Raw genomic sequence first — 27,390 nt, 5'->3', positions numbered from 1 at the left:
AGCAGGGATTCAAGCCACTGATGCTCATTCCAGAATGGATGCCTTAACCACCCATATCCTGCTTCTCTCTTTGCCCAGAGCTCTGCTTTCTCTAGGCTTCCATACCATCTTCTGCCTCAGTGATTCAGTTCTGAAAGAAATGCAGAAGGCTTGTAGCATATATAAGTGGCCTCCGGGAGCTCTGCAGATAGGGGTGCCCTAAGGAACCCTGAATGGGAGTTTTCCTAGCACAAAACCCATGGGCTTCTCAGATGGGTCCTCCTCCAAACCTTGATCTCGTGAATGGCACGTGACGAGTTGTGTAGCTTCTGAGTTTGTTATTATCTCAGGCATGACTGTGTATGACATGTTGGCTTAAACCTTGCCTGGTAGTCAGTAGAGCTACTGATAGTTCTAATGACCGATCCTGTATGTCCTCAGCCATATTGTCACTGACTGAAAGCTTTCAGGACTTTTTCTGAGTATCTCAGTACTCTTAGTCTAGTAATCATCCAGATCGTTGATTTACTGAAGCAGTGGTCTAGAAACTTTTACAGACCATTTTGCGTTCCCTAATGTCTTCAACAAATGTCTATTCAAGAGTCTGCTGTAAGCCACACATGTTCTAGGCTGTGGATACCATGTCCCCAAACGTCTGATTCATCAGTCATGTTGAGCTAGGTTATGCTGCATCACAAACAGCCCTCTAAATCTCAGTGGGTTAAACCAGAAGAAGTTTCTCCTTTGTGCTACATTTTCATCGAGGCTCATCCAAGATCCTCCTTCCAGCACCCAGAGAGTGAAGCAGCTGCTGGGTAGATTCTGGATGTTGCCCGCCATGTGGCAGAGGGAAAGAGAGAGTGTGGCGAAGGAGATGAGAAGTCCAAACCACCACGGGCCAGAAGGGGAAGAAGAACCAGAGTGGCCCTCCTACCACAGCAGACAAAATCCCTGCCCCGAAGGGTACTTCCCTCCTAGTGAGAGGAAAACACACAAATAAGCAAGATGTCAGATTGACAGCTAGGAGGAAATAAAGAAGCTGGTGAGGTGGACAGCTGTTGACTGAGAGATTTGATTTAGGTAAAGTGGTCTGAGAGGGGCGCTCACTGAGGAAGTAACATTTAAATTGAAATCTAAAGGATTGGGGCACCTGGGTGGCTCGGTCGTTGAGTGTCTGTCTTCGGCTCAGGTCATGATCCCAGAGTCCTGGTATCGAGCCCCGCATCGGGCTCCCTGCTCCGCGGGGAGTCTGCTTCTCCTTCTCCCTCTGCCCCTCCCCCCGTATGTGTTTTTCTCTCTCTGTCAAATAAATAAATAAAACCTTAAAAAAAAAAAAAAACCTAAATGATGGAGAGGAGCCAGCAACATGATGAGCTCAGGGAGAGTTTTCCAGTCAGAAGCAGCAGAGGCCACAAAGTGGCAAAGAACTGTGATGTTGGAGAACTGAAGGAAGGCTAGTGTGGCTTGGGACTCATCGAGAATGAGGGGCAGGAGCCCAGGAATACAGGGCCTCACTAGCCACGGTAGGGAAATGGGGTCTGAGTCCATGGGTCGTGGGCACTAACTGAAGGCTTTGAGCCCAGGCAGCAACATAATCTGACTTAAATTTTTACAAGATCGTCCTACAGAAAGAGTAAGTAGTTCAAAACACATAAGTATTTATAGAACACGTGTTTGCCCACGCAGAGGTGTACAGAAGACAGGGTCCTGTCCTGAAGATCTTATTTTTCTGGTTGGAGAGGTAGAGCATTTTAACATTTCTTTTAACCGTTATAATAAAATTACTATAAAGTACTTGGTGGTTGGAACAGTGTAGCAATTGTGTATGTGACTCTTCTGAAAATTACAGATCTGTGGATATGAGCTTTAAAAAAAACTGACCAGAGTAGACTGGGAAGCATCCACCTGTCATAGAGATGAAGTTCTGCTCGACACTTAACCTCTGACTACAAATGCTGTTGCCTGCCCTGCCAGGCAAATTCCCTGAGGACCCGTTTAGGAACAAGCAACTTTCTCTCAACTACTCTTGAGCCATTTTCTTGAACTCCTTGCTAGCCATGTAATTCACATCCCACAGGCATTTCTCAGTCTTTTATTGAAAACTGGTTGTTAAAATGTAAATCTGCCTAAATCCTTGAACCAATCTCTTCCAGTTGATGAAAGTACAGATTTTTTTACTTACTCAAGCTGAAGCATTAATTTACATATTTGGAATTAAAATCAAAATTAGGCTATTTTCAATAAGAGTGGGCAGAACACAGATGGGGTTGTAATTTAAAAAGAGAAATGTGATGCCCGAAACACTCGGGAGATGAGCTAAAATGGCTTTGTTTTTTTCAGATGTGCAGTGTGTCAGATGACACAGCTAATGGGGCTCAGCAATTTATATAAAATAGAGATACTGCTGTTTCCCTTTCTTGCATTCCTCCATTGTTTCATACTTCTGGAAGGCCCTCCTTTATTGTCCTTCGGGATTGGGTCCTAATCTCTGCAGACCTGGTTGTGTCACTCCTAAAAAAGCTAATGAGGAGAAGGGCTGCAAGCAGAAACCAAATGGAATATGGACCACTTGAGTGGTGCTTCTCATGTACATCTGAATCCTCTAGGAAGCTTAAAAGGCAGATTCTGATTCAGCAGGACTGTGATGGTATGGTGCATAACAAATTACTCCGAAACTGAGCTGTTTAGCGCCACAAACATCAGTTATCTTCTAGTTTCTGTGAGTCAGGAATTCAGGAGCAGCTTAGCTGGGTGGTTCTGGCTCAGGATCTTACATAAGGTTGCAGACAAGATAAAAGCCAGGAGAGGGGCACTCATCTAAAGACCCAAGCAGGGCTGGCGGATCTATTTCCCAGAGGCCTCAGTTTCTCACTGGGTGGACCTGTCCATAGGCTGCTTGAACATCATCCCTACTACCTGTCAGCCGGCTCTCCTCAGAGCAAGAGATCCATGAGAGAGCACAAGGGAGAAAGTGCAGAGCCTTTTGTGGCCTAGTCTCGAAAGTCACACACTGTCATTCCTACCATATTCTATATATTGCATGCAAGTTACTAAGTCCAGTGGCACTCAAAAAAAAAGGGGGGGGGATTAAACTCTACTTTTTGAAGGGAAGAATGCCAAAGAATTTGTGGACATGTTTTAAAACCACCACAGGTAGGACCTGTTCCCAGGTGATGCAGGTGCTGGTCCTTGGACCATACTTTGAGTAGAAGGTACTAGAAAGGACTAGCCAGTGAGATTTTATTCTCATGATGCTTCCTTTCTGGTACTGTAACCTACCTTCTGAATATGTCCCCCCCCACCCAGATAAATAACTATCTAAATTATTCTCTCTCTCTCATATCTTATTAAATATAAACCATATCAATGCAAATTAATAGCCACAAGAAAAACTAAATTTTGAAGTGTCTGTTCTCTCAGCCACCCAAATTCACATTAAAAGCCAATAGGACAGGGGCGCCTGGGTGGCTCAGTTGTTAAGCGTCTGCCTTCGGCTCAGGTCATGGTCCCAGGGTCCTGGGATCGAGCCCCGCATCGGGCTTCCTGCTCAGCGGGAAGCCTGCTTCTCCCTCTCCCACTCCCCGTGCTGGTGTTCCCTCTCTCGCTGTGTCTCTCTCTGTCAAATAAATAAATAAAATCTAAAAAAAAAAAAGCCAATAGGACATATTTTGAGCAAACGTCAAAGGTTGGAGACTGGGGTTTTGCCAGAAGTTCCTCAACTTAACTAGAATAAAGACTAGAAACAGACTACCTTCCATTTTCTTCATGAACTTTACTGTGACTCTCTTCCTCCAACACATGGGTCTATAGCCAGCCACCCACTGAAGCTTTAACTGCCAATCTCTACACTTATATCCATCATGCTCTCTCTCCAGAGAATTCCTGTTCTTTGAGCTATTTTTATCCTCTCATTATGAATGATGGTTTCTTCTATTTTAAATACGGTAAGATTAATTCTTCTAAGAGTTCTAATTTTTTGCGTATTAGTCATTGTTGTTCCTCGCATCCTCCCTTGTCAGATGTGGTGACAATAACTCCATGTGCTAACAATTAGCCTTAAAAGGCTGTCTCTGGGTTCTATATTTTATCCTAATGGTTCCTAAAACTTAATTTTAGTAAACTCTTTGTTGCCCAGCATGATAAAAGTATTGAGATCTTCCCATCAGTCAGTAATGAGGTAATTAAAAAGTTACCATATGTTTCATGAATGATTTAAAGTTTTTCAAAAAGGTTAAGATATAACAAAATTAGTATAACAAATCCAACTTTCCTGAACATAATTTCTGTGAATACTCAAAAAGTACTTCAGGGGGTGCCTGGGTGGCTCAGTCGTTAAACGTCTGCCTTTGGCTCAGGGCAGGATCCCAGGGTCCTGGGATCGAGCCCCGCATCGGGCTCCCTGCTCCGCGGGAAGTCTGTTTCTCCCTCTCCCTCTCCCCCTGCTTGTGTTCCCTCTCTCGCTGTGTCTCTCTGTCAAATAAATAAATAAGATCTTAAAAATTGAAGAAAAAAAAAAGTACTTCAGTATCCCCAGTCACAATTATGAGTATGCAGTGCCAGTCTTAGGAACAGTTACGGAATAGGCAGTTAGATAGATGCCAAGAAAGCTTCTGCCCCTCCCATCAATAACAACAGATAGATGGATGGATGGATAGATAGATCGATAGATAGTTAGATAGATATCCTGTCAATGCCCATCATTGGCTTTTTTTTTTTTTTTTTTTTTTTTTGCATTCAACCTTACCCTTTCCCTGTCCTCTTTTAAAATAAAAAAGTTTCAGGGCACCTGGGTGGCTCAGTCAGTTAAGCGTCCAACTCTTGATCTCAGCTCAAGTCTCGATCTCAGGGTCGGGTGTTCAAGCCCCATGTTGGGCTCCACCCTGGGTGTGGAACCTACTTAAAAAAAAGATTTATAATAAAAAAGTTTCCAGGAGAGGTAGCAGGGCCAGTGCATATGGTCCTGTAACTTGAATGTGCAGGTCACTAAATCATGTCACTGTGGTAACAGGTGGAGGAGGGACGTTGGGTAGATGGGGTGGGTATAGAGGGAAAGGTTGACACAAAAAGGAGAGTAGAACTAATATTGAATGGGAGTGAATTTTCTGCTTTGCTATTTAGTAATTTGACCTCATTCCAGCCTCAGTTACCAAAGCCTGACAAAGTATGAAGGGCCAGTGAAAGGATCTTTCTGTGTAATAGAATTTTCAAATTGGGCCCTGTTTACTGTCTGGTGCTTTGGCAGAAAAGAGCCCTACTTGATTTTGTGCTAGGGAAATTGAGATATTTCTTCTGAGTGTATAATAATGAGATGAGACTTGGTAATGTTCAGGACAGAATCTAAAATTCAAATACATGATCTGCAGTGGATTTTTATGTCCCCCTTACCAGCCCACTCATCATTCATACAAAGCTGAATAGTCTTTAAAAGAGCTTATGTTTTTGTTTTTGTTTTTTTCGTCTTTGTCTTCCATTTCCTGGGAGTTGGTGCACTAGAAACTGTCAAGGAATTGATGAGCCTTCAGGTCTACTAATTCATTCCTAGGAAGTTAGATGAATGTGCCCTCGTTCTATGAGATGCAATTTGAAGTTTCTGCTGCAGTCTTGCCATTTAAAAAATACTGTTCCTTGCCCCTTTTTGCCTCTAGGAAAGCTGTCCAAGTAACTGGATTTATGTCTTTTAACTCAGGGCTTGTTGTTCAGTATTCAAATGACAACGGGATACTCTGGCATTTGCTTCGAGAGTTGGACTTCATGTCATTTCTGGAGCCACAGATCATTTCCATTGACCTGCCACGGGAAGCGAAGACCCCCGCCACAGCTTTTCGATGGTGGCAACCCCAACATGGCAAGTTACTGCTCACTCCACCCTTCCCGGTGGCCTTGAGAGCATATGGTTAAAGCCGCATTGTACCATATGCTTCTTAATTTGCTGTCAGTTTCCTAGACAATTTGATTTAAAAGCATAGTCATAAAGATACTCATATAGCTATATAATGAACTTTCTCTAACTGCCTTTATTCGTCGGATTTCAGGGAAACATTCAGCCCAGTGGGCCTTGGATGATGTCCTTATAGGAATGAATGACAGCTCTCAAACTGGGTTTCAAGACAAATTTGATGGCTCCATAGATTTGCAAGCCAGCTGGTACCGAATACAAGGAGGTCAAGTCGGTATTGACTGTCTCTCTATGGATACTGCTCTGATATTCACTGAAAACATAGGTATATATTTTCACCAGATAAAGGGAGAATATTTAATTAACTAGAGGACTAAGTTAACTAAAACCCAAGAGGAGACTCTCTAATGCAAAACTGTGTACATAACTGCCTGGGCTGAGGGAGACTCTGGGAAGAAAGGAGTTGGGTTGACTTCTAAAATAACTTGGTGCGTCCAGCTTGCCTTAGAACTGTCCTTCGTGCGTGATCTAACTAAGGTTTCCTAAAAGAGCAATAAAATCTCTCTTGGAAGACATTCCCGTGTCTCATAATTTGCAGAATTGCAGATAGAAGACTCTCCAAGATGGTCATGCTTTTCAAATTAGCAGCCTTCCATGGGTCCAAGCCTCTGCTAGCCAAATAAAAGCAGTTATTGTGGGATGAAAAGTCACTTCAGTTAAGACAGGATCCTTGTTTGCTCCTGAGCGTGTTTATTACAAGCACAAATGCCAAATAAGCAAAGAGAGGACCATTGTCTACTACTGTTCAACTTCTCCCTTTTTTTGTAGGAAAACCGCGTTATGCCGAGACCTGGGACTTTCACGTGTCGGCATCAACGTTCTTGCAGTTCGAAATGAGCATGGGCTGCAGCAAGCCCTTCAGTGACGCCCACAGCGTGCAGCTCCAGTATTCTCTAAACAACGGCAGAGACTGGCATCTGGTCACCGAGGAGTGTGTGCCTCCCACCATTGGCTGCCTGCACTACACGGAAAGTTCCGTGTACACCTCAGAACGATTCCAGAATTGGAAGCGGATCACCGTCTACCTTCCACTCTCCACCATGTGAGAACTGTTGTGTGACTTCATGTCAGAATGTTAGGTTCCTGTCACCTCATTTGAAAATAATTGTGATTCCACTTAGCAATTCTGACTCACGATAATTATGCAGGGAGTCTGCCAGGGCGGTGGGTGCGGGGAAGTACCAGATGCTTGGGGTTGCAATTTTTTAATGCGTCGGTGAGTTCCAAAAGTTTTACGGGTCTGAACTTTTCTGTTCTTCGGCAACAGGAAGGCTGCCCACCAGACTCAGTTGTAAAAATAATCTTGTTCTGTTGTAAAAATACCCAATAACCAGAGTGATATTTGTTCACATGGAGCAGTATGTGAAATCATCACATGTGGAAGAATAGTAGCCTTAGTTTCTTTTTTTTCTTTAGTCTCAGTACCACAGTGAGAGTAAAAAGTTGGTTCCTTTGAAACGCTCATACTGTTTTTACATCTTCCTTCCCCTCCCTGGGATTTCAGATCACATTCAAGAGTTGTATTAGGGCTTACAGCAGGCTCCCTGGTTTGTGGTTTAGGCATTAGGATAATTTGGGGATCTTTCTAGGAGCTGGTGTGTCCTGGGGCGGCTGGTCAGAGATCGTGCCGTCGTGCCGTCCTGGGACTGCTCCCCTCCGGTCCCTGCCTCACCCTGCCGCTACGCTGTTCTGAATTATAGGCAAGTTGGCTTCTGCAGGCTACGTTTACCAGGCTCCTGCATCTGCTGGCTTCCTGGTAGATTTAGTGGCACAACCTGGCAAGATAAGCAGAGTGGAAACGGAGATAAAACAGGGTATCCCTCCCTTTCCCTTTCTGTCTCAAGTGCATCTTGGCCAACTTCAGTGACTCCCGCTCCCCAGAGATGGCCCCCCATGGGACCCTGGCCCCTGGGCACCCCCAACACTGTCTCCTCCCTGTGTCCCTCCAGCTTCGGACTTGTAGCGGCTTCCCAGCTCTCGCCCAGCTCTGGTCTCCTCACCGCCGCTGTTGGCTTCTCAGCTCTGGCACTGACCGTACCTCCAGGAACTTGTGTTAATGCTGTCTAGATTAAATACTCACAGTGGTTTCCATTTTGCTGATTCGATTCTGACTGAGAGGTGTACAACCAAATGGCAGAAGAAAAAATGCAGGAAACCAAAGCATTTTAGCATTTAACCTAAAACGGTTTCCTGTGGACCCCCAGAGCTTTAAAGAGTGCTTACTGGGAGCTCATTTATTCGCTTTATTGTTATTCAACAAACGTTTATTGAATATCTACTGTGTTTTAGAACTCTAATGCAAAATGAATAAGCTGACACCAGGATCCAAAGATCTTATTTAGGATAGTGGACATCTCAGCAGTTATTTATGACATGAAATGGTGACATTGATAATACTCACGGATGTTATTGAAACTCAGGGGGAGGGGTACTACCTGAGGGAGCTTCCTGGAGGGGCCCATCTCTGAACTGAGTGAGGGAGCAGAGCCTGTGGGGTGAAGAGGGCTTGTGGGAAGGCATGCTGCCGCTTGGCGTGGACCTTCCCTTCGTTGGGGAATCACCGGCAGGGTGTTAAGGGGAGGTAAAGCCATGTTGCGCTGAGGGAGAACTTGTGTCGGGAAACAACGGCACTTGAAATGTCACTATTGAAATTCTACTTCAAGATTCCACATTCCAAATAAGTGACTCACCGACTTCTGCTGTGCGGCCCGTTCCTAAGCGAGGGGCTGCTACTGCGGTTTGGCCCAGGCTGCATGTATTTCTGGATAAGGTGATCTTCTGACAGTGAATTCCAAGTAGCAGATTGCAAATAGAATGGAAAATGCAGGCGTGCATCATATCGTTCGGGCCCTCACCTCTCAGGAGCCAGGCCTCAGGCACCAACACGGAGGCAGAACTTCCCTGGGGTTTCCATTTCCAGTCTCAGAAACCATTTAGGGACAGTAGCGCAGGGACCTCATGCCCAGAACTTCATGAGATTCCAGCTTCTCCTCGTGTTTCTCACCCATTCCACCTCTTTCCTCGTTCTGAATGGCAGGAAAAGCCTGAAAGCAAAACCCCAGATTTGGTGCGTAGTTCAAACACATAATAAATCACTAGTCTGAGATAACTTTCCCACCCCAGGCGAGTTAACAGACACTTGTATGAAAGGAAGGGTGAGATATTTACAAACCATGTTTTCTGCTCTCGTTGGTGGGTTCAGCAGGAAAGAGCATCCAGCACTTGGTGTGAGAACTAAGTGTCTCCAAGAGGGAACTAGAACTTGGAGGAGGGGAGTTAAAAGAAACGCTCTCCTGCTTTCAAGGGTGCGTGTTGAACCAAGTGTGTTATCTTTGGTTAGATCTCCCAGGACCCGGTTCCGATGGATTCAGTCCAACTACACTGTGGGGGCTGATGCGTGGGCCATTGATAATGTCGTGCTGGCATCCGGCTGCCCCTGGCTGTGCTCGGGACGAGGGATTTGCGATGCCGGACACTGTGTGTAAGTCAATGAAACTGGCAGTTTCTTTTTCACAGTGCAAAAACGAAAACGGCTTTCGAACTCACGACAGATAATGCCTTTCCTGCACTCCTTTTTTTCTCCTAGATGTGACCGGGGCTTCGGTGGCGCCTACTGTGTGCCCGTTGTTCCCCTGCCCTCGATTCTTAAGGATGATTTCAACGGGAACCTACATCCCGATCTCTGGCCTGAAGTGTATGGTGCCGAGAGGGGGAATCTGAACGGTGAAACCATCAAATCTGGAACATCACTTATTTTTAAAGGGGTCAGATAAGATTCTACTTCTCTACTCTGCTGCTGAGATTCCTTCCTTCCCTCACTGCTCCACACAAATGCGTTTCTGCACCTGCTCAGATGGTGCATTATTTTATACAAAGCTGTTGTCTTCTAGCCCAGACCGTGTTTTCTCCTCTGTTCAGCGTAATCATTCTTTAGCATCACTTAGGCATAAAATCTTTCCTCTGCTTTGGTGATCAGACCTTCATTACTTTCTGCTGCAATTATATATATGTGTGTGTGTGTGTGTGTGTGTTTGTATGCATATATGTATACACACACACACAATTATGCATATGCAATTTCTAGAATCTTGAATTCTAGAATGTAGCGTTTTATGTGTTATTGAATATATAACTTGCAGAACTGAAAAAAATGATTTTATAAAAGGTCTTTGCTTTTTCCTTTCTTTTTTTTTCCTTTCCTTCCTGCCAATAGAGCCCTTTAGTGACTTTAAGAAAACCAAACATTTGAATCAAGTGAAAAAACATTCTCAAACATTGTTAGTCTATTTTCGTATTTCAGCCTAGATGTCTGGTGAGGGGGATGTTAAGCAATTGTGTGAAACACTGTACTGGTTGGCACATCTTTCTATGTGAATACATGCTATAGAGAGAGAAAAAACACTTAGGGGTCGGAGAGATTTACAAGTCCTTTCCATCCACATTTCAGGATGGAAACTGCTGGTTTTTGCGTGTGTGTTTTTTCAGTCTTGGAGGCATTAGCTCTGATTACCACTAGCTCACTTCCGATCTGCTTATAGCATTGACAAGACCAAAAAGCAGGAGCCCTGTGACTTTTCATGATTTAAATATCTTTACCTGATAAATTTTTAAGCAGTGGGATTAACCTGGTCCCTAGAGCCTAAGAAGAAGGAAGACACAGAGTGTTTTCTGTTTTCCCTTTAGCCATCCAAATGCAAGAGCAACCAAGCATTATATGTATTAGACGTATTGCCTGTCAGCTCTGCAAGATGTAGAGTGGGCCATTCAGTAGGGTGCAGTTTGACCTAGAAAGGCATTCTTTCGTTAAAAAGGAAATGATCGTCTCTTTTGAATGTTTATAGATTCAGGAGTACTATCAGCTATTAAAATAGCTCTTATATGCCAAAGAACTCCCACATTTAGTACAAATGGATTAATGAACCTGGAAAAGAGATGAGAAAAGAAACCTATCCGTGTGAACTAGAATATGCACAGAAGCAGGGCTTGACATTTCCACCATGTAATTAATATCAAGTGCTGAGCTACAAGCAAATACTACAAACATGAAAGATACTTTCATATACATTGTGCCCACTTTCAACATAACTGTTCCTACAAGATGTAGTGTGCAATGGTCCTTTGATGGCTGATATGTATTTGCCCATGGGAACAATTTCATACTTAAGTTCCATAATCAAGGGGGAAGAGTCATCATAATCCTTTAACTTAATGTTAGCAAGGGATCTTTATTAGCTGGATCTTTCAACTACCCACCTCAAAGCTTATTCCTTGCAAGTTGAAGAAGCCACCTTTCCTCATCACCTCAACCTCCACATGGCACCAAGATGTAAAACCATTCAAGGCTTTGTGCTTGTCAGGGTACACGGGAGAGAGTGTCTCTCAACAGTGAAACATGAAGAACAGGCATTGACCAGGTGTCACGGACTGAGCAGGGCAGTGAGTTATTAGGGTAAAAATAAAAAACAACAAAGACTGGAAATATAAGGCTTTTACAGGGCAACCTTCAATCCTGGAAGTTTGAATTGATGCTTTGTGAAGTTCAGGGACAGGTATACATGCCGCTACTTTTCCATGACAGTATTAAATAATTCTCAAACTCTAAATTTAGCACTATCTGGATTTCTTCTCCCAAAAGCAAAAGGTGATTTAATAAACGAAACACTGGTATCCAATAAAGGCTAGAAGATGAGTTACACAGTCTGACAAATCTGGGCTCAAATTCTGCCATCAACACTTTTAAGCTCTGCAATCTTGAACAAGTTACTGTCTCTGAGTTTCAATCTCCTTCTCTGTATCATAAAGATAATAATATCTTGCCCTTACGAGTGCGATGTGTGTTAAAGGAAAAAGGTGTCTGTTTTAGAACCTGGCATATTACAGGCATTGAATAATTCAATAATACGGTTGCTATTAGAAAATTAGTTCTATTTAAAGTTTTTCAGTTATTGAGGATTTTGTGCTGGGTAATAAGAGAAAGAGGGCAAATTTGCTTTCTCTAGCTAAAATTACATTTGGTGTTTATTAGTTGACAATTAAGAAATCCAGGAGTGCCTGGGTGGCGCAGTTGGTTAAGCGTCAGACTCTTGGTTTTGGCTCAGGTCATGATCTCAGGGTCCTGGGATTGAGCCCTGCCTCATGCTCCCTGCTCAGCAAGGAGCCTGCTTCACATTCTCTCTCCCTCTGCCCCTCCTGCTCATTCTCTCTCTCTCTCAAATAAATAAATAAATCTGGAAAGGAAGGGAGGGAGGGTAGGAAGGAGGGAGGAAAGAAGGAAGGAAGCAAGGAAGGAAGTGTCCACTCAGTATCACACAGTCCTATACCACCGAAGAGTCACTTCATTCATAAGTCACAGCTAAGATGCTAAAAGGCTTATTTGTACCTTAGGACATTTGCATAGTGAAATTCTATTTTACTGGCTATCACTGTAGTCCTGTGTACACACAGAGAAAACAAGCTATGGGGCTGTCAGTCCCAGGCAACCAGAAATAGTTAATTAGCAGAAAAAATTACCAAAGCTAATGTGATCGCTTTCTTCCTTCTTTGGCTTCTCTGCATGAGCAGTTATAGCCGAGGCATGGGGACTCGCTTATTATGCCTTATTTAACCTGACCAGCGGGAGGGTGTTGTGTCAGCCTGGATGAGAGCCTCCCAGCATGGTCAGAGTGCACAAAGGAGTAGTAAGTCCCTACGACTCCCTGGAACACTGAAAAAGTTGCCTCTTAGTTCCCAACTTCCAGTAGGAGCACTTGGCAGAGACTTTCCATCTGTTTCCTCATTACTCCTCTCATGGGGTGCTGTGCTCAAAGGAGGCTACTTTTTAAAAAAGCCTGCAGATAGGTAATGCTGTCATTTTTGCACTGCTTTTTATAAAAGTCACAGCAAAGTGGGATGTCGAGTTGAGACAAACTGGGTTACGCAGTCATAAGAAATGAAAGCCTTAAGAAAGGGGAAATGATCCATTTTTCCTTTTCAACTGCACCCACCATTGCTTCTGGATCCTTACATGTATGTATCTATTACTTAGCTAATGCAAGTTAGGTGTATGAAAGTCAAAGGAAAATAATTCTGCAGATGAAATAAGGTTATTTAACGTATATGTTTGTGTTTTCAGGAAGGACTGAGGATGCTTATTTCAAGAGATCTAGACTGTACCAATACTATGTATGTCCAGTTTTCACTTAGATTTATAGCAAAAGGTAAGTCGTTTCTATGGGTAGAATTCATTATTTCTCTTCAAGAGAACTCCCCCTTGCCTTACACAATTCCTCCCCCACAAAGAAATGATAGATTTGAGGCCCATAAGTTCTGTTACATGGAAGAGCTGACATAAATATAAGTAAATAAATGTTCATAGATGTGCTTCTATAATGTAAATTCATCTTAATATAAGGGTAAGATAACTACTGATTTTGCAAAAATTTCATATAGCTGTAGTAATCATACTAATTCTGTGGTAGCTAGATTTATCATTCTGTCCCTGAGTCTTTTTTCCACCACGACTTCCTAGGTATAAGAATTTTAAATTTTAAAAATTTAGCTTATGGACATTTTGGATTTTCTTTTATAGGTGTGAACCCCCAAAAGACAACTCTTTGCCATTATGACCTTTCATATTAACTAAGTCATTTCCTCAACAAATAATGCCCTTTGGATATAATAAGCTTTCAAGTAGATTTTTGTTTGTATCCTGAGATTTAAGTGTTTGACCATTTGTAAAATTGTGATGCCCGTGGAAGCAAAATTCTCTGATATAAGATTTCCTAAATGAAATACAGAAAAATCTATGTTCATATCTGAGAAAGAGAGGGAGATACTGTTGTGTGAAAATCTGAGATCTGGTGTGCGTTTTGAGATACAGTCATCCAGAAAGCCCCACCTGACGTTGCTTGAAGCTGCCTCCGAAGCACTTGGACTAAAGCCTCTAGGGGAATATAAGTCAGTTTATGCATCGATGCCAAAAAAATAGTCTTAGAACCTACCATCTCCCTACTTTTATCACAGTATGTTTTATGCCTATGGTGTCTTCTCTCTAGGTACCCCGGAGAGGTCTCACTCTATTCTATTACAATTCTCTATCAATGGGGGAATCACTTGGCACCTGATGGACGAATTTTACTTCCCTCAGACAACCAACATACTTTTCATTAATGTTCCCTTGCCATATACTGCCCAGACCAATGCTACAAGGTTCAGACTCTGGCAACCTTACAATAATGGTAAGAATGCACATGTTCGCCTATGATCAAAACTGACGATGGCATTTTACCATGTTTGTTTCTAAGATGTGGAGGAAGTGTTTGTCAACTGAGTAGTTTTCATTGTCCATAACACACATTTTACCTAGAGGAGTCTCAATGAATATTTAACTTTATGTATCTTTGTTGTCTCTTTGTATTTAACTTATAAGTTCTCTTCATGATGTAAATATAGCTAAAGCCCCTTACAGAGCTAAGGTTTTTAAAAAATAATTGAGCATTGGGCCGCCTGGGTGGCTCAGTTGGTTAAGCATCTGCCTTTAGCTCAGGTCATGATCTTGGGGTCCTGGGATTGAGCCCTGCTTCGGGCTCCCTGCTCAGCGGGGATCCTGCTTCTCCTTCTGCTCCTCCCCCCTGCTCGTGGGTGCACTCTCTCAAATAAATAAATAAAATCTTTTCTTAAAAATGTAGCATTATCGTTAGTCACTCCTCAATTGTAACTACATTCCTGCTGAATTCATTTGGGAATAAATAGTTCTTCTGAGTGTGGCATTTCATTAGTGAGACAGAAGAACATTGCAGCAAAATACCATGACAAAGTGACAGGGACTTACACCAAGCAGAAAGTACCTTAGATAAAATATTCTTATCACATACCCCCGCTTCAGTGATAAGTTAAAGTGAATGTATAATTTAACAGCATTTTCAGATGGCTACAGAAAATGATTCTACAAATTTGTAATGTTTTATTGCTTCCAATATTTCTATTAACTGCTGATTATAAAGGACCAGACTCTACCAAATCATGCATTTAATGGCCTGAGTAAGCATGGAGATATCCCATTAAGCATATTCTTTGCAGAGGTAACACAGAAATGAATAAGAAAAATGTACCGCTATCTCTAAAATTTAACCTGAGTATTTATTTTATACTAGTAAGCCAGAAATAATTTTTAACTTATTACAAACAGAAAAAATAATCTTTTATAATCACCAAATAAAAGTAAAAATGAATAAATAAATAAATGCAACCAAGTTTCACAATCCAGAGGATCATTGTCTTCATGTTATGATTGGAATTTTACTTACCTTTTACTTTGTTGTTTTCACCAACTGCTTCCAAAACAAGAAAAGAGAACAAAGCTACTAGAATTAGTACAGTGATAGCTGGGGCACCTGGGTGGCTCAGATGGTTAAGCGTCTGCCTTCAGCTCAGGTCATGATCTCCAGGTCCTGGGATTGAGCCCCACGTCGGGCTCCCAGCTCAGCGGGGAGTCTGCTTCTCCCTCTCCCTCTGCCTCTCTCTCCTTGCTTGTGCTGTCTCTGTCTCTCTCTCTCTCTCTCTCTCTCAAATGAATAAAGTCTTTAAAAACAAAAAAAGAATGTACCAAAAAAGAAAGAACAGTGATAGGATTAGAGAGAGAGAGAGAGAGACATGTGACTTCATTTAAATCATCAGGTTATTTCTACAAGCTCCTGTTTACAAATTATATATATATTTATATGTAATATATATATCTTGGTAAGAATTGTAGTCAAAGTAGAAATCAGCGAAGAAGCAACCTTGGGGAATCTTGATGTTTCTGCTTTGGCATGGTCTTATTTCCTTGTTTCCTTGAGTCCAAACAGCACTTTGCAAAGACAGCCTGGGTTTGCCCTCCTCCCTACTCTGTAGGTATCTTCCTTCAACACCCAGCCTGTGTTGCTGAATCAAATTCTCTGACAGCCTACGGAGTGATTTTACTAGTTTTCTGGATAGTTCCACATATCTTCAAATAAACATAAAAGTTTTGAAAAACATTAAAAAATGTACATAACACAGAGTATCTTCTTCTGTGTAGTTTTAACAATTAAATAAAATTATGCATCAGGCCAGGGTTTCCATGACCACAGTCCTTTGGCCTGACCGTAGCATGATGCTACGTCATGAGCTGACTCTAAAAGGTCATGGGTTGCTCCTCGAATTGACTAGTATACCTCAGTTTTAAATCCGCAGGCTTGACCACCTGTGCTCACAGATTCAGGTGTCTTACAGGTTCTCCTAAACCATGAAAACACAATTCAGATCCCATTCTTGGCAGCAGAGGGTCTGTAGCACCCACCGGGACTGGGAGGGGAGCACAATTTCACAGACCGTCTCAGCTTTCTGAAATCAGTGAGGCTGTTCCCTGCTCTCTCAACTTAATATGATTGACAGCTTGATTCTTTCATACTTTAAATACACTGTTGCATAGTTTGTGTTTCTCTGTCTCAAAGGCATATATTTAACCTGTTGTTACTGATTCCTTTCTGTCCTTCACTTTCTTCCAACGAGCAAAAATGTCCCTCCAATTTCCACCATTGGAACAACTTTTTTTTTTATACAAAAATGCCTTAGGTAAGAAAGAAGAAATCTGGATTGTTGATGACTTCATTATTGATGGGAATAATCTAAACAACCCTGTGATGCTTCTGGATACATTTGACTTTGGACCCAGAGAAGACAATTGGTTTTTCTATCCTGGTGGTAACATTGGCCTTTATTGTCCATATTCTTCAAAAGGAGCCCCGTAAGTCTTTAACTGAGATGTTAAAATAAAACCTTCGCTCTCTACAAATGACGATGAACTTTTGCCCAAATGGATTTCTTGTTGTTTTCTTCCCTAACAGCGAGGAAGATTCAGCTATGGTATTTGTTTCAAATGAAGTTGGTGAGCATTCTATTACCACTCGTGACCTGGATGTGAATGAGAACACCATCATACAATTTGAGGTACTTGACTTTGTTCTATCAAAAATGCTTTAAATTTTATCTTGAACAAAAAGCCAGGAAAGAGAAGGAAAATCTCAGATAATTTCATGTGTTATGACTTTCCATTTTTGTGCAAGGACAAAAGAGGTTTTACATCATAATTCATTCTTATTAGCAGAACCAATCGTCCTACTAAGGTTTATTTCTGAGTTTTTGTCCTTTATTTATGACATAATCTCCCTACCTACTACAATGGGAAGTTGTTGAAATAAATTATTTTAAACATTATAAAAATGAAAAGGGCCATACTATTCTAATATTATTGTTTTCACAATTTTTACATGTTACCTAAGACCCAGTCAGTGTAACTACCGTTACACCATGCTGGCACATTTATATAATGTTTATCATGGTGCCGTGGATTTTACAGATAAAACAACACTACACTATTTTTATAATTTTTGTGTATTTCATTAATATTCATGGACTCCTTATAATTTGGAAGAGAGCAAATTAATAATGTATAAAAGAAAAACTTGTGTGTATTTCAAGACTTAGATAAAATCAGCAGAACCAAGGGTGCATTGTGCCAGCATTCGATAGTACTAACTTTCAAAAATGCTTGTTTCGTAGTTGAGATCTCTAGCTGCCTTTAGGAAGGCTCACAATAGTGCCTGACTGCATTAACAAAATTCTGAATATTTCTTTAGATTAACTCTTGGTAGCCTCTAAATTAGAGTTGTCTCTTGCATCTCAAAAGTCAGAGACCAAGTGATGCTGTCATACAGAAATTATTCTGGATCTATTTTAAACTTTGTTATATTTTCTAGCTTTATTTTAAGTTGCTTAAATAACCTTCTATTATATTTTCTAAATGTATGCTTTAAATGTTAATTTAAAAAAATAGCACCTGTGGCCGTGTTCTGTTATCAGAAGATCTAGGTAGAAACAAATGCCTGTAGTTGAAACGTTTATCTGATGTTGATACTTCACTCATCAAAAGGTACAAGGAGTAAGTTCAACAACAAAAATTATAAGTATAAATATATCCGAGTGCTTCAAGAGCAAGAAAATATTAATCTCAATTGCAAGAGGGGAAAATTGCATAGGAAGAATTACATGCGTTTATTTAAGTTTTAGTTTATTTACTTGAAAGCGTGGAAAAAGGAATGAAGTAATTATTTCCCTAATGATTAAGAAGGTCTTTCTGAAAACGCTCTCCCTGTGCCACGGAAATCGTGACAATAATTGTATTTTGTTGAATACGTATTGAAGTTTTTTCACGTGCGGAACTTTGGGGATTATTTGGAAGGCGTCACAGGAAGGAAAACAGAAGGCCTTCCTATCTAGCGGACTGAAAAAAAGTTGATGGTTAGAAATAAGGAAACAGTCTTTTCATTACGATTGGCTTGGCTTGGCTATGAAAGTAGGCCAGAGGTAAAATTTGGAATCCATGCCAGCCTTACCCACTTCCTAGCTTTTTATAAAATGAGGGAAAATAAATTTTTTATGAGGCCCTTTGAGGTTCTTTATGAAAAAATTATTATTTGAAGGTAATATATGATATTACTCAGTTAAGCAAAACAGAACTTTATAGTGTTAAATATTTCAGCAGGGCAGTTCCCAGGAAAACGGACTCTCGAGAAAACAATGAAGTGGTGAATCATTTCAAGGCCTGTTGCTCTGAAGTAATTTGTATCGCTTTTTTTGTTTATTTTTTCCTTCCTCCCCCAGATCAATGTGGGGTGCTCCACGGATAGCTCGTGTACCGATCCAGTCAGACTGGAGTTTTCAAGGGACTTCGGGGCCACGTGGCATCTGCTGCTGCCCCTCTGCTACCACGGCAGCAACCACGTCAGCTCCCTGTGCTCCACCGAGCACCACCCGAGCAGCACCTACTACGCGGGGACCACCCAGGGCTGGAGGAGGGAGGTCGTGCACTTCGGGAAGCTGCACCTGTGCGGGTGAGGGCCTGCCGCTTCGCACCGCCATCTTTCTCCTCTGACGGTGCTCTCCCTGAGGTCACCGTTGACTGGCCACTTTGCGGGGGGTGCCTTCCCCCTAGTTCTCCTCTTCAGCAGATCAGTGGAGGCTCCAGACCTGGGACTCCGAGCTGACACACTACTCACTGAGAGTTTGAAGAGAGATTTAAAAGAGTACATCATGGGCTGCACTGTGTAGGGATTCATAGCCCCCACGGGTCTTTATTAGATCCGTGAGGAAGCAACAGATACATGGTTTTCTCCTAATGTTGTAATCCCCCCCCCACACACACCTGCCCCCACCTCCCAGTATAAATGCAGTGAGAATTTTATGACTTTCGGACATCTACCTGTGTCTCATGTAGGGAGAGCACACAGCGGGAGGATGGAAGCCCACAGAATAATCTAGGTGACTCATAAAAAAAAAAAAATTGTTCCACTCTTCCCCCGCCCAGGCATTTCTGCTTTTCCAACCTCTTTCAGCATTCTTGTTCCATATATTTGACTCTTCTGTTGAAAACTATTTGGAGATAAAGGACTTCAGTTCTAATAGAAATGAAATGAATAGTTCAAAAACTAAACCTAATAATGCAAGTGAACAAAGAGAGGAAGTCAACAAAGCAGTCTCCCTCAGAATTTGTCTTTTCTATCAGAAGAAAAAACTTGTTCTTTCAGGGTATGTCAAGAAAAGAAAGCACTAATATACTTTCAAGATGGAAATAGATTTACATTCCCAATGTGAAACTCAGCAAAATTATAAGTCTTGAGTCTTCAAGCAAAACGACTAATACCTAGTACTTTTCCAAAAGGGTGAAAGTAAATTTTCACAAGTCTGCATTCTCTTTGAACATAAATCCATTTGCTTCTCATCATATCATCAGCATAATTTTTATAATTTGATTGCTAAGGACTTTAATATTTTGAGCTGTCAAGGATGTTATTTGTTAATTCTTGATGTTACACCAGGATATGATCCCAATGGAAAATCCAACTATTAAAAAAAAAAAAAAAAAAAGCATTCCTAAGCAGAATGTCCTCACGGTTCTGTAGAAGACAGAGCTGAGAATTCAGCCGGCACAACCAGAAAGTTGTTATTGCTGGGAGTGGGGAGGATTGTCTATAGAAGAATATGGCAGGGAGAAACAGCTCAGGAAAAACTTTTTACCCAAAATCAATTGTATTATTTAAGATCCTATGTTGCAGGAAATATAAAGGGCTTACCAAAAAAGTGGAAAAACTTACTAGAAGCATACTGGGGAATTTCATGGACCCCACTTAGAAAGTGTGAGGGCCTCAGCAAAAGGAGTGTGTGACCCTCATTTTTATCATGCTGACTTTAACATCACTCAGCAAACGACCACTCTCATGTGCTGGAACTCTTAACTCCACATTTCTAGAAGAGACAGTCTGAATCAATCAGCTATAGTCAGAAAGCTAAGCCATGCGACAGAAGCCTAGCTGCCCAAAATCCACGCTTATGGGCAGTATAGGCAGAGAAAGGCCTGCGGGCCGATCACGCAGGCACCTAGGACCAAGATCGTGACCATTGTGGTTATTGTTGAAAAGCTCCAAATTTTCTCTTAATGGACCTCTCATTTCCTCCTATTGCTCGGCTAAGAATTGGATTAACGAGGAAACCACCCTAAAGACAGGGTGTAGGGCATGAATTTACATTGTTTTAACAACTGAGACTTCCTTCAGCACATTCCCACATGGAAACAGTCCTCTTTAAAGAAATATGGAATAAAGTCACAGGACAGTTGCTTCAGTGTCATGGAAACCACCTCACTTAGAATTGGTGATGTCCACGGGGCTGTGCTGATGCATAAGGGAATACAATTTGGAAATCTGAACAAGAGAAATCATAAGGCAATATAATTTGAACATTAGAAATGAATATATTTTCACCCGCTGCTATTGAGTGTCAGTTTAAAATATACCTCCTCCAATGATAAAGGTGCAGAACTTAGGCCATCGTGTTATTTGTACTCCGTGTCATTTTTATTTCTATAAAAAGAAAGGAAATCTGTCCAAGAGGCATGCCCACTCTCAGAATGGTATAAACCTACCCTCCAAACTGCCTTCAACCATTTCTGTGAAGAGAAGTATTGGCCTTAATAGTGTTGTCTGGTCCTTGTTTCAGGAAGAGAATTAGCACTCTTGTTAAAACCCACGCAGGCATGAATTGCTGGAAGGCAAAAGTTAAATTTCCTCCAACTCAGTGAATCATTGCTTGGTTTGTATTCAACATGGTCCATAGTGACAGTACAAGCCAGATGCTAAAAAATGTACACAACCCATGTGTAAATTACCCTTTTCCGTGCACTTGGTAGACACCAGATACCAAAAAAGCACATGAAATGTTTTCAGGACAAAATGACCATGTTTGTCGATTCACATATGAAGCATGAAGTATTGAGCTTCCATTGAGTTTTATTCACATCACCTTTGTGTCCTTTTCCTCTAAGAGTCTTTCTGTCTGTAAAACTTCCTAATTGCTTTTGCTTTATACAGTTTCATAATGAGTCAACCAAAACCCCTGTCTAAAGAAAGCACCATTATGTGCTTGAAATTTTAAGTTTACATTTAAAAAACAGATCCTTTTGAATACCACTGGCTTGGGAGAACAGACGCTGACATTCACCAGGGAGGGTGGCAGTGAGAAATTTTCAAAATAAGGCTTCAGCAGAAGGGAAGAACAGTAAAACCAGACCCTTCAGCCCATTTATCATAGTGCTTGCAGTTTCTGTGTCAAGGCAGGTGAACAATAATAAATATCCAACCAAGGTGGTTCATTTGTATTCAGAACATTTGAATAAATAAGGAGTTCAAAAAAATCCATGTAGGCTTTTGTTCAAAGGAAAACTCTAGCCATTTCCCTCAGCTCAGCAGTCTGGAAGTTCAAAGGGTAGAAAGTGCTTCTTGCCAAGACTAAACTCTGACAAGTATTTGAAAATAAAATGTAATTATGAACTGGCATTTTGGGAGCAGCTCAGTGTGGTTGGAGTCTTGAGATAAACAATGAAATTAGGGTTAAAATTATATGTGGGAACTTGACTCCATCTGCTTTACGATCTACTGAACTTTAGAAGCCTAATGAATACTTCCAAAATTGACTTCTAATTTCTGTTTCTCAAATTAAAAAATTATTCTGAATTTGGTTTCGATGATCACTGAATATGGGACACATTCATAGGATACAAAGATGAGTGTGCATGCCATCTCTATCTCCATCCCCTCAAAAATAAATCTGTCTTCTTTGAATTTTGTGTCTAATAGAACATACTAAACTGTTTTTGAACTACTACCTAAATATGTAGATTATTTCCAAGAAGCTCTCATCAACAATATGATAGGACAATTTACTTGGAAATAAAATGAATTAATGGTTGTTGGGAGCTGGAACTAGGATGGTATGGGGAGTGACTGCTTAATAGACACAAGGTTTCCTTTTGGGGTGATGAAAATGTCTTGGAACTTGATTGAGATGGTTAGCTAAACACTGGGAATGTGCTGACTGCCACCCAGTTGTACTCGTTAAATGGCTAATGGTTGCTTTTATGTTATGCGAATTTTACCTCAATTTATGAAGAAAAAGATCAGTTACGCAGAGTGTAGATAGAATGGAGAAAGCGTCACCAAAGAAGTCACTGTTGAAAAAGGTGAGGGTCAGGTGGAATTTGACCTAGTGATAGGATTAGGAGGGCTTACAGGAAACAGGAACGTAAATTGGCAAAATCCTGGAGATTGAGGAATGGAGTTTGTGTTCTTGAAATGTCAAATCGAGTTTTCTACTTCTTGAGTGTGGTGCAGAGGTAGTAACTGGCCGCTGCTCCTTGATCAGATGTCCTTACTTTGAAGCTGTGTTGTTCTATTGCTTTGATTTTATTTATTTTTTTATTATGTTAATCACCATACATTACATCATTAGTTTTTGATGTAGTGTTCCATGATTCATTGTTTGTGTATAACACCCAGGGCTCCATGCAGAACGTGCCCTCTTTAATACCCATCCCCACGCTAACCCGTCCTCCCACCCCCTCCCCTCTAGAACCCTCAGTTAGTTTCTCAGAGTCCAGAGTCTCTCATGGTTCATCCTCCCCTCTGATTCCCCCCCTTCATTTTTCCCTTCCTGCTATCTTCTTCTTTTTTTTTTTAACATATAATGTATTATTTGTTTCAGGGGTACAGATCTGTGATTCAACAGTCTTACACAATTCACAGGGCTCACCATAGCCCATACCCTTCCCAATGTCTGTCACCCAGCCACCCCATCCCTCCCACCCACCCCTCCAGCAACCCTCAGTTTGTTTCCTGAGATCAAGAATTCCTGCTTTCAGTGAGGTCATATGACACGTGGACAGAACTGGAGGGCATTATGCTGAGCGAAATAAGTCAATCAGAGAAAGACATGTATTGCTTCGATTTTAAAAGACTTGTACCTCTTTTTCAGATCTGTGCGTTTCAGATGGTACCAAGGATTTTACCCCGCTGGCTCTCAGCCAGTGACGTGGGCCATCGATAATGTCTATATTGGTCCCCAGTGTGAAGAGATGTGTAACGGACATGGGGGTTGTATCAATGGAACCAAGTGTATATGTGATCCCGGCTACTCAGGTCCCACCTGTAAAATAAGCACCAAAAATCCTGATTTTCTCAAGGATGATTTTGAAGGTAATCTTTTAAAATAAGTTCTATGTAGCTTTGTGAAAGAAACTACATATTAAATGTAATTTGTCATATAGAAGTAATCATGAATTCCACTCTAACATTTCATTATTTATCCCTACAACTGCGACCACCCATGCCTTCATTTAGTTCTGAATTGTATAGGGTTCCGTGTTTGAAACAATGGTCAATGAGAATGAGAAGGGCCGTGATTGAGAAAACTAAAGCTGGTTTCACCACTTCTTCCATCACGTGGAATTGCTGATTAATGACCATTTTAGAAACCGTCTCTAGAGGGTTAATCTTGGGTAGAGGGAACAAGTTTCCAGAAATATAAATTCCTGTCGTCATTTATCATCAACTCATTGAGCAGCCTCTCATCACTTTCTGTACCTCAGTTTTATACCTAGAATCTAACATCATTATGTCTGACAATAATGTTGTAGAAAAATATACTTGGATATGTTCTCTGATAAAACAATGGGAAAATATTCTCATAAAAGAAAAGTCTTAAACAAGTGTAACAGTATGTTAGGATGGTGGGATCAAACGATTTCTTTCTTTTTCCCAAGTTGTCTATAAAATTATTATAAGATATTTATGGTTTTAAGTACAATTTAATATTAGATTTAGGTATATCAATACAATGGAGTATGATGCAGCCATACAAAGGAATGAAATACTGATTCATGCGACAACATGGATGAACCTTGAAAACATTCAGGCCAAGTGAAAGAAGTCAGACACAAAAGGCTATATATCATATGATTCTGTGAAACATCCAAAATAGGCAAATCCATAGAGACAGAAGGCAGATCAGCGGTTGCCAGGGGCTGGGTGGGGGGGGGGGGGATGGGGAGTGACTGCTTAATGGATATAAGGTTTCCCTCATGGGTGATGAAAAAGTTCTGGAACTAGGTAATGGTGACAGTTGCACAACATGAATGTGAATGTACTAAATGCCACCGAGTTGTTCACTTTAAAATGTTGAAAATGATCAATTTTGTGTTGTGTGCATTTTACCACAATCAAAAAAAAAAAAAAAAAAAAAAACCTAGATCTAAGATAAGTATCTGGAGAGATTTGTGAGCTGGTTTTGAGAAGACATTATTTAATCGAAAATATTAAATTACACTGTAACTTCTTCCATTAAAACTGTGTTTTTAAAAATACTTTGTAATACCTGCCTGACACGGTCCTCAGAGTAGCGAAGACAATGAAGAGGCCAGTGGAAAAGCTGCATTACCCTTTCTTACTTTTGGCCTGAATCACTCTCTGCCTGCCAGTGTCATTTTTTTGTCGTGTAGGAGAGTTGAGAGGAAGGACCCATCTGGCTGGACCACAGCTACTCAGGAAAAGCCCCACCCCCCCTTCTGTCATGTGGCCCCTTAAATTATACAGCCAAGGTTAAACAATTCAGACAAGCTAAACTGTTGAAGAGACCTCTTCTCCCAAAATATGTGACTTCAGTGTTCATGACTTTGTATTTCAAAACTGCCTAAAGCGTTTAACCATATTCCTTTAAAAAAGAGTATGACTGTCTTTGGGGTCATAGGTAAATCACCTTTACCACTTTTTACAGGTCAGCTAGAATCTGATAGATTCTTATTAATGAGTGGCGGAAAGCCATCTCGGAAGTGTGGGATCCTTTCCAGTGGAAACAACCTCTTTTTCAATGAAGATGGCTTGCGCATGTTGATGACACGAGATCTGGATTTATCACATGCTAGGTAAACATTTTTAGATGCTGTCAAGAAACCACGTTGTGATGTACAGTAACAGAACGTAATCAGATCAGAAAGAAGCAGACATCTCAAGGGCAAGGCCTTCCATTGGAAATGTTGAGCTTCTCTCTTATCTAAGACTCCGTAAAGACACAATTTATGTAATTTCCATCCTAAAACTGAGGGAGCTTTGTGAAATAAGCTAGATCAGAAATGAAACATAGCTAAACAGACAAAAGTTAGTATCAAGATCGGTGATATTTACAAGATGGTGACTAGGAAATGACAATGTTTCACTTACTTTCACTTCAAGAAAATAATGTTGCATCTTTTTTATCCACCTTCTAGAGAATACTTTTCGGGAGCACTTGGACCATGTACAAAATTATCTACACCACGCTTAGTAGAAAGCTTAAATGAAATACAATATGTCCTCAAATCACCCACCATTAATTTTATATCCATTAGCAATTTAAGTTAAGAATATTTGAAGTGTAACCTTATTCTTTATAAGCATTTCTTTCCAATGATTTGCTCATGCTTTCTAGGCACTCATTTTCTGATCTGAGCACAGCCTCTCAGAAACAAACATTTAAACTGGCTCAGAGGATTATGTCCTGTCAAGATGTGTATCCCTTGATCATTTGACAAGCCAAAAACTTAGCCAGGAAAATAAAGAAGACAACTCAACATGTGTAAAATGGAACCCTGACCTATTTTTGCAAGTGAACAAAAAAGTCGTGTTTTTGTTTTTTAAAACATTCCCGAGTATCTTAAAATAGATCTTAACATATTTACCCTCCTCTTTCACCTAAATCTTTCATTTATTGAATTACAAATTTGACCATGCTTCATAAAAATACAATTCTGTGAGATAATTTTACAGTGATAGAAAGCAAAATTTTATTTCTCGTCATCCTATTTTAATGCACATGGTTTAATTTGATGCTCTTTATTTCAGATTTATCATTGGCGTTTGAGTTCTCCAATTTAGAAATTATTGGGTTTTTCTAAATAATTCTGATGTGGATTTACCATAACTAAATTAATCTATAAGCATTTCCCAATACAAGTAGACAATAGGCCAAAAGGTTTTTTTTCTGTAAGTGGTTATTGTTTTTATAGATATCAACATCCACTAGGCACTAACTATGTATTTTTTTTTTCATTAATCCAATGTTAAAAGCTCCATTATTTATCTCATCTCAGTAGCGTGCTGTGTAGGATTTGCATACATTGACCTCAAAATGCTCCATGTAAAATCCCAATTTTCTCGGGGTTATAAGATAAATGAATGCCTAGTTAATGGAGATGGGGGGAGGAGGAAGCCATGAAGAATGCATGGTTTTATATATGGAACTGATAACTTTTATTATAAGTCCCAATATGCTTCCTATGTTTAACATGCATACATAATTGGGCGTATGTGTTGGGTTACACATGAAATTTATTCTGCATTACCAGCTAGCACGGCGGCCAGACCAGGCACCAGCAGCTTGCCTGCCAAAGATAACATGTGAGCTAGTTTTCGTTGGCACCCCAGCTGGTCGCTGCCACTCCGTCCACCTCCCTGCCAGCTGGGAAGGCTGCCCCTGGCTGTCCGCCACACTTCTCGATGGCCAGTATCATCCATCCCAAACCCAGCATAGTCAGAGGCTGGCACAGCCCACCCTCACCACCACCCCCATACTCGTGCTTCCCTGCCCCTGGCACAAAAGATGGAAAAGGGGCCCAGGCTTGACACACCTCTTCCAAAAGATCCCTGGCCTTTCACAAAGAGGAGCTACAACCTCTGCATTTAAATGTGTCTCCCCAGACCAGTAACAGGAGACTGAAAAACGACTGGTAAAACCAGAGGATGGATGATTTTGCCAATTAATGGCATAAACTACGTTCATAACATTCTTCCAGTTTCAGATACTAAGGATAAATTCATCTTAAATAGATAACAACACACACTCCCACACTTGGAGAGTCTTTGGAGCCCTCCCATCTTCTTATAGGATGGCCAGAGGGTACGGTGAGTGCTCAGCTCCCTCAGACTCACCTTTGTGGAGGGGGACAAAATATGAAGAGGGTACAGAGTTGCCTTTTTCCAGACTTCACATTTTATTAACTTCCTTACATTAAAAAGGAAAATCGGACTTTGAAATGA

General features: G+C 41.0%; 1 protein-coding gene across 2 annotated transcripts in view; it reads left to right on the top strand.

Moving 5' to 3' along the window:
* The window catches only part of RELN (reelin), a 496,941-nt gene that overhangs the window by 407,096 nt on the left and 62,455 nt on the right, over window positions 1-27,390 (top strand). For both annotated transcript variants that reach the window (XM_032402324.1, XM_032402325.1), the window contains exons 32-43: window positions 5,666-5,824; window positions 6,012-6,200; window positions 6,704-6,977; window positions 9,276-9,416; window positions 9,522-9,699; window positions 13,047-13,131; window positions 13,969-14,151; window positions 16,508-16,679; window positions 16,780-16,882; window positions 18,596-18,825; window positions 23,297-23,517; window positions 25,094-25,241. In XM_032402324.1, coding sequence (XP_032258215.1) covers window positions 5,666-5,824; window positions 6,012-6,200; window positions 6,704-6,977; window positions 9,276-9,416; window positions 9,522-9,699; window positions 13,047-13,131; window positions 13,969-14,151; window positions 16,508-16,679; window positions 16,780-16,882; window positions 18,596-18,825; window positions 23,297-23,517; window positions 25,094-25,241 — 2,083 coding nt within the window. The remainder of the gene's footprint in view (window positions 1-5,665; window positions 5,825-6,011; window positions 6,201-6,703; window positions 6,978-9,275; window positions 9,417-9,521; window positions 9,700-13,046; window positions 13,132-13,968; window positions 14,152-16,507; window positions 16,680-16,779; window positions 16,883-18,595; window positions 18,826-23,296; window positions 23,518-25,093; window positions 25,242-27,390) is intronic.

Source organism: Phoca vitulina, unplaced genomic scaffold (assembly GCF_004348235.1).
Source record: "Phoca vitulina isolate PV1807 unplaced genomic scaffold, GSC_HSeal_1.0 scaffold4, whole genome shotgun sequence".
NCBI lineage: Eukaryota > Metazoa > Chordata > Mammalia > Carnivora > Phocidae > Phoca > Phoca vitulina.
The sequence above is the reverse complement of the archived record's forward strand: the minus strand, read 5'-3'. Positions and strand labels throughout refer to the sequence as shown.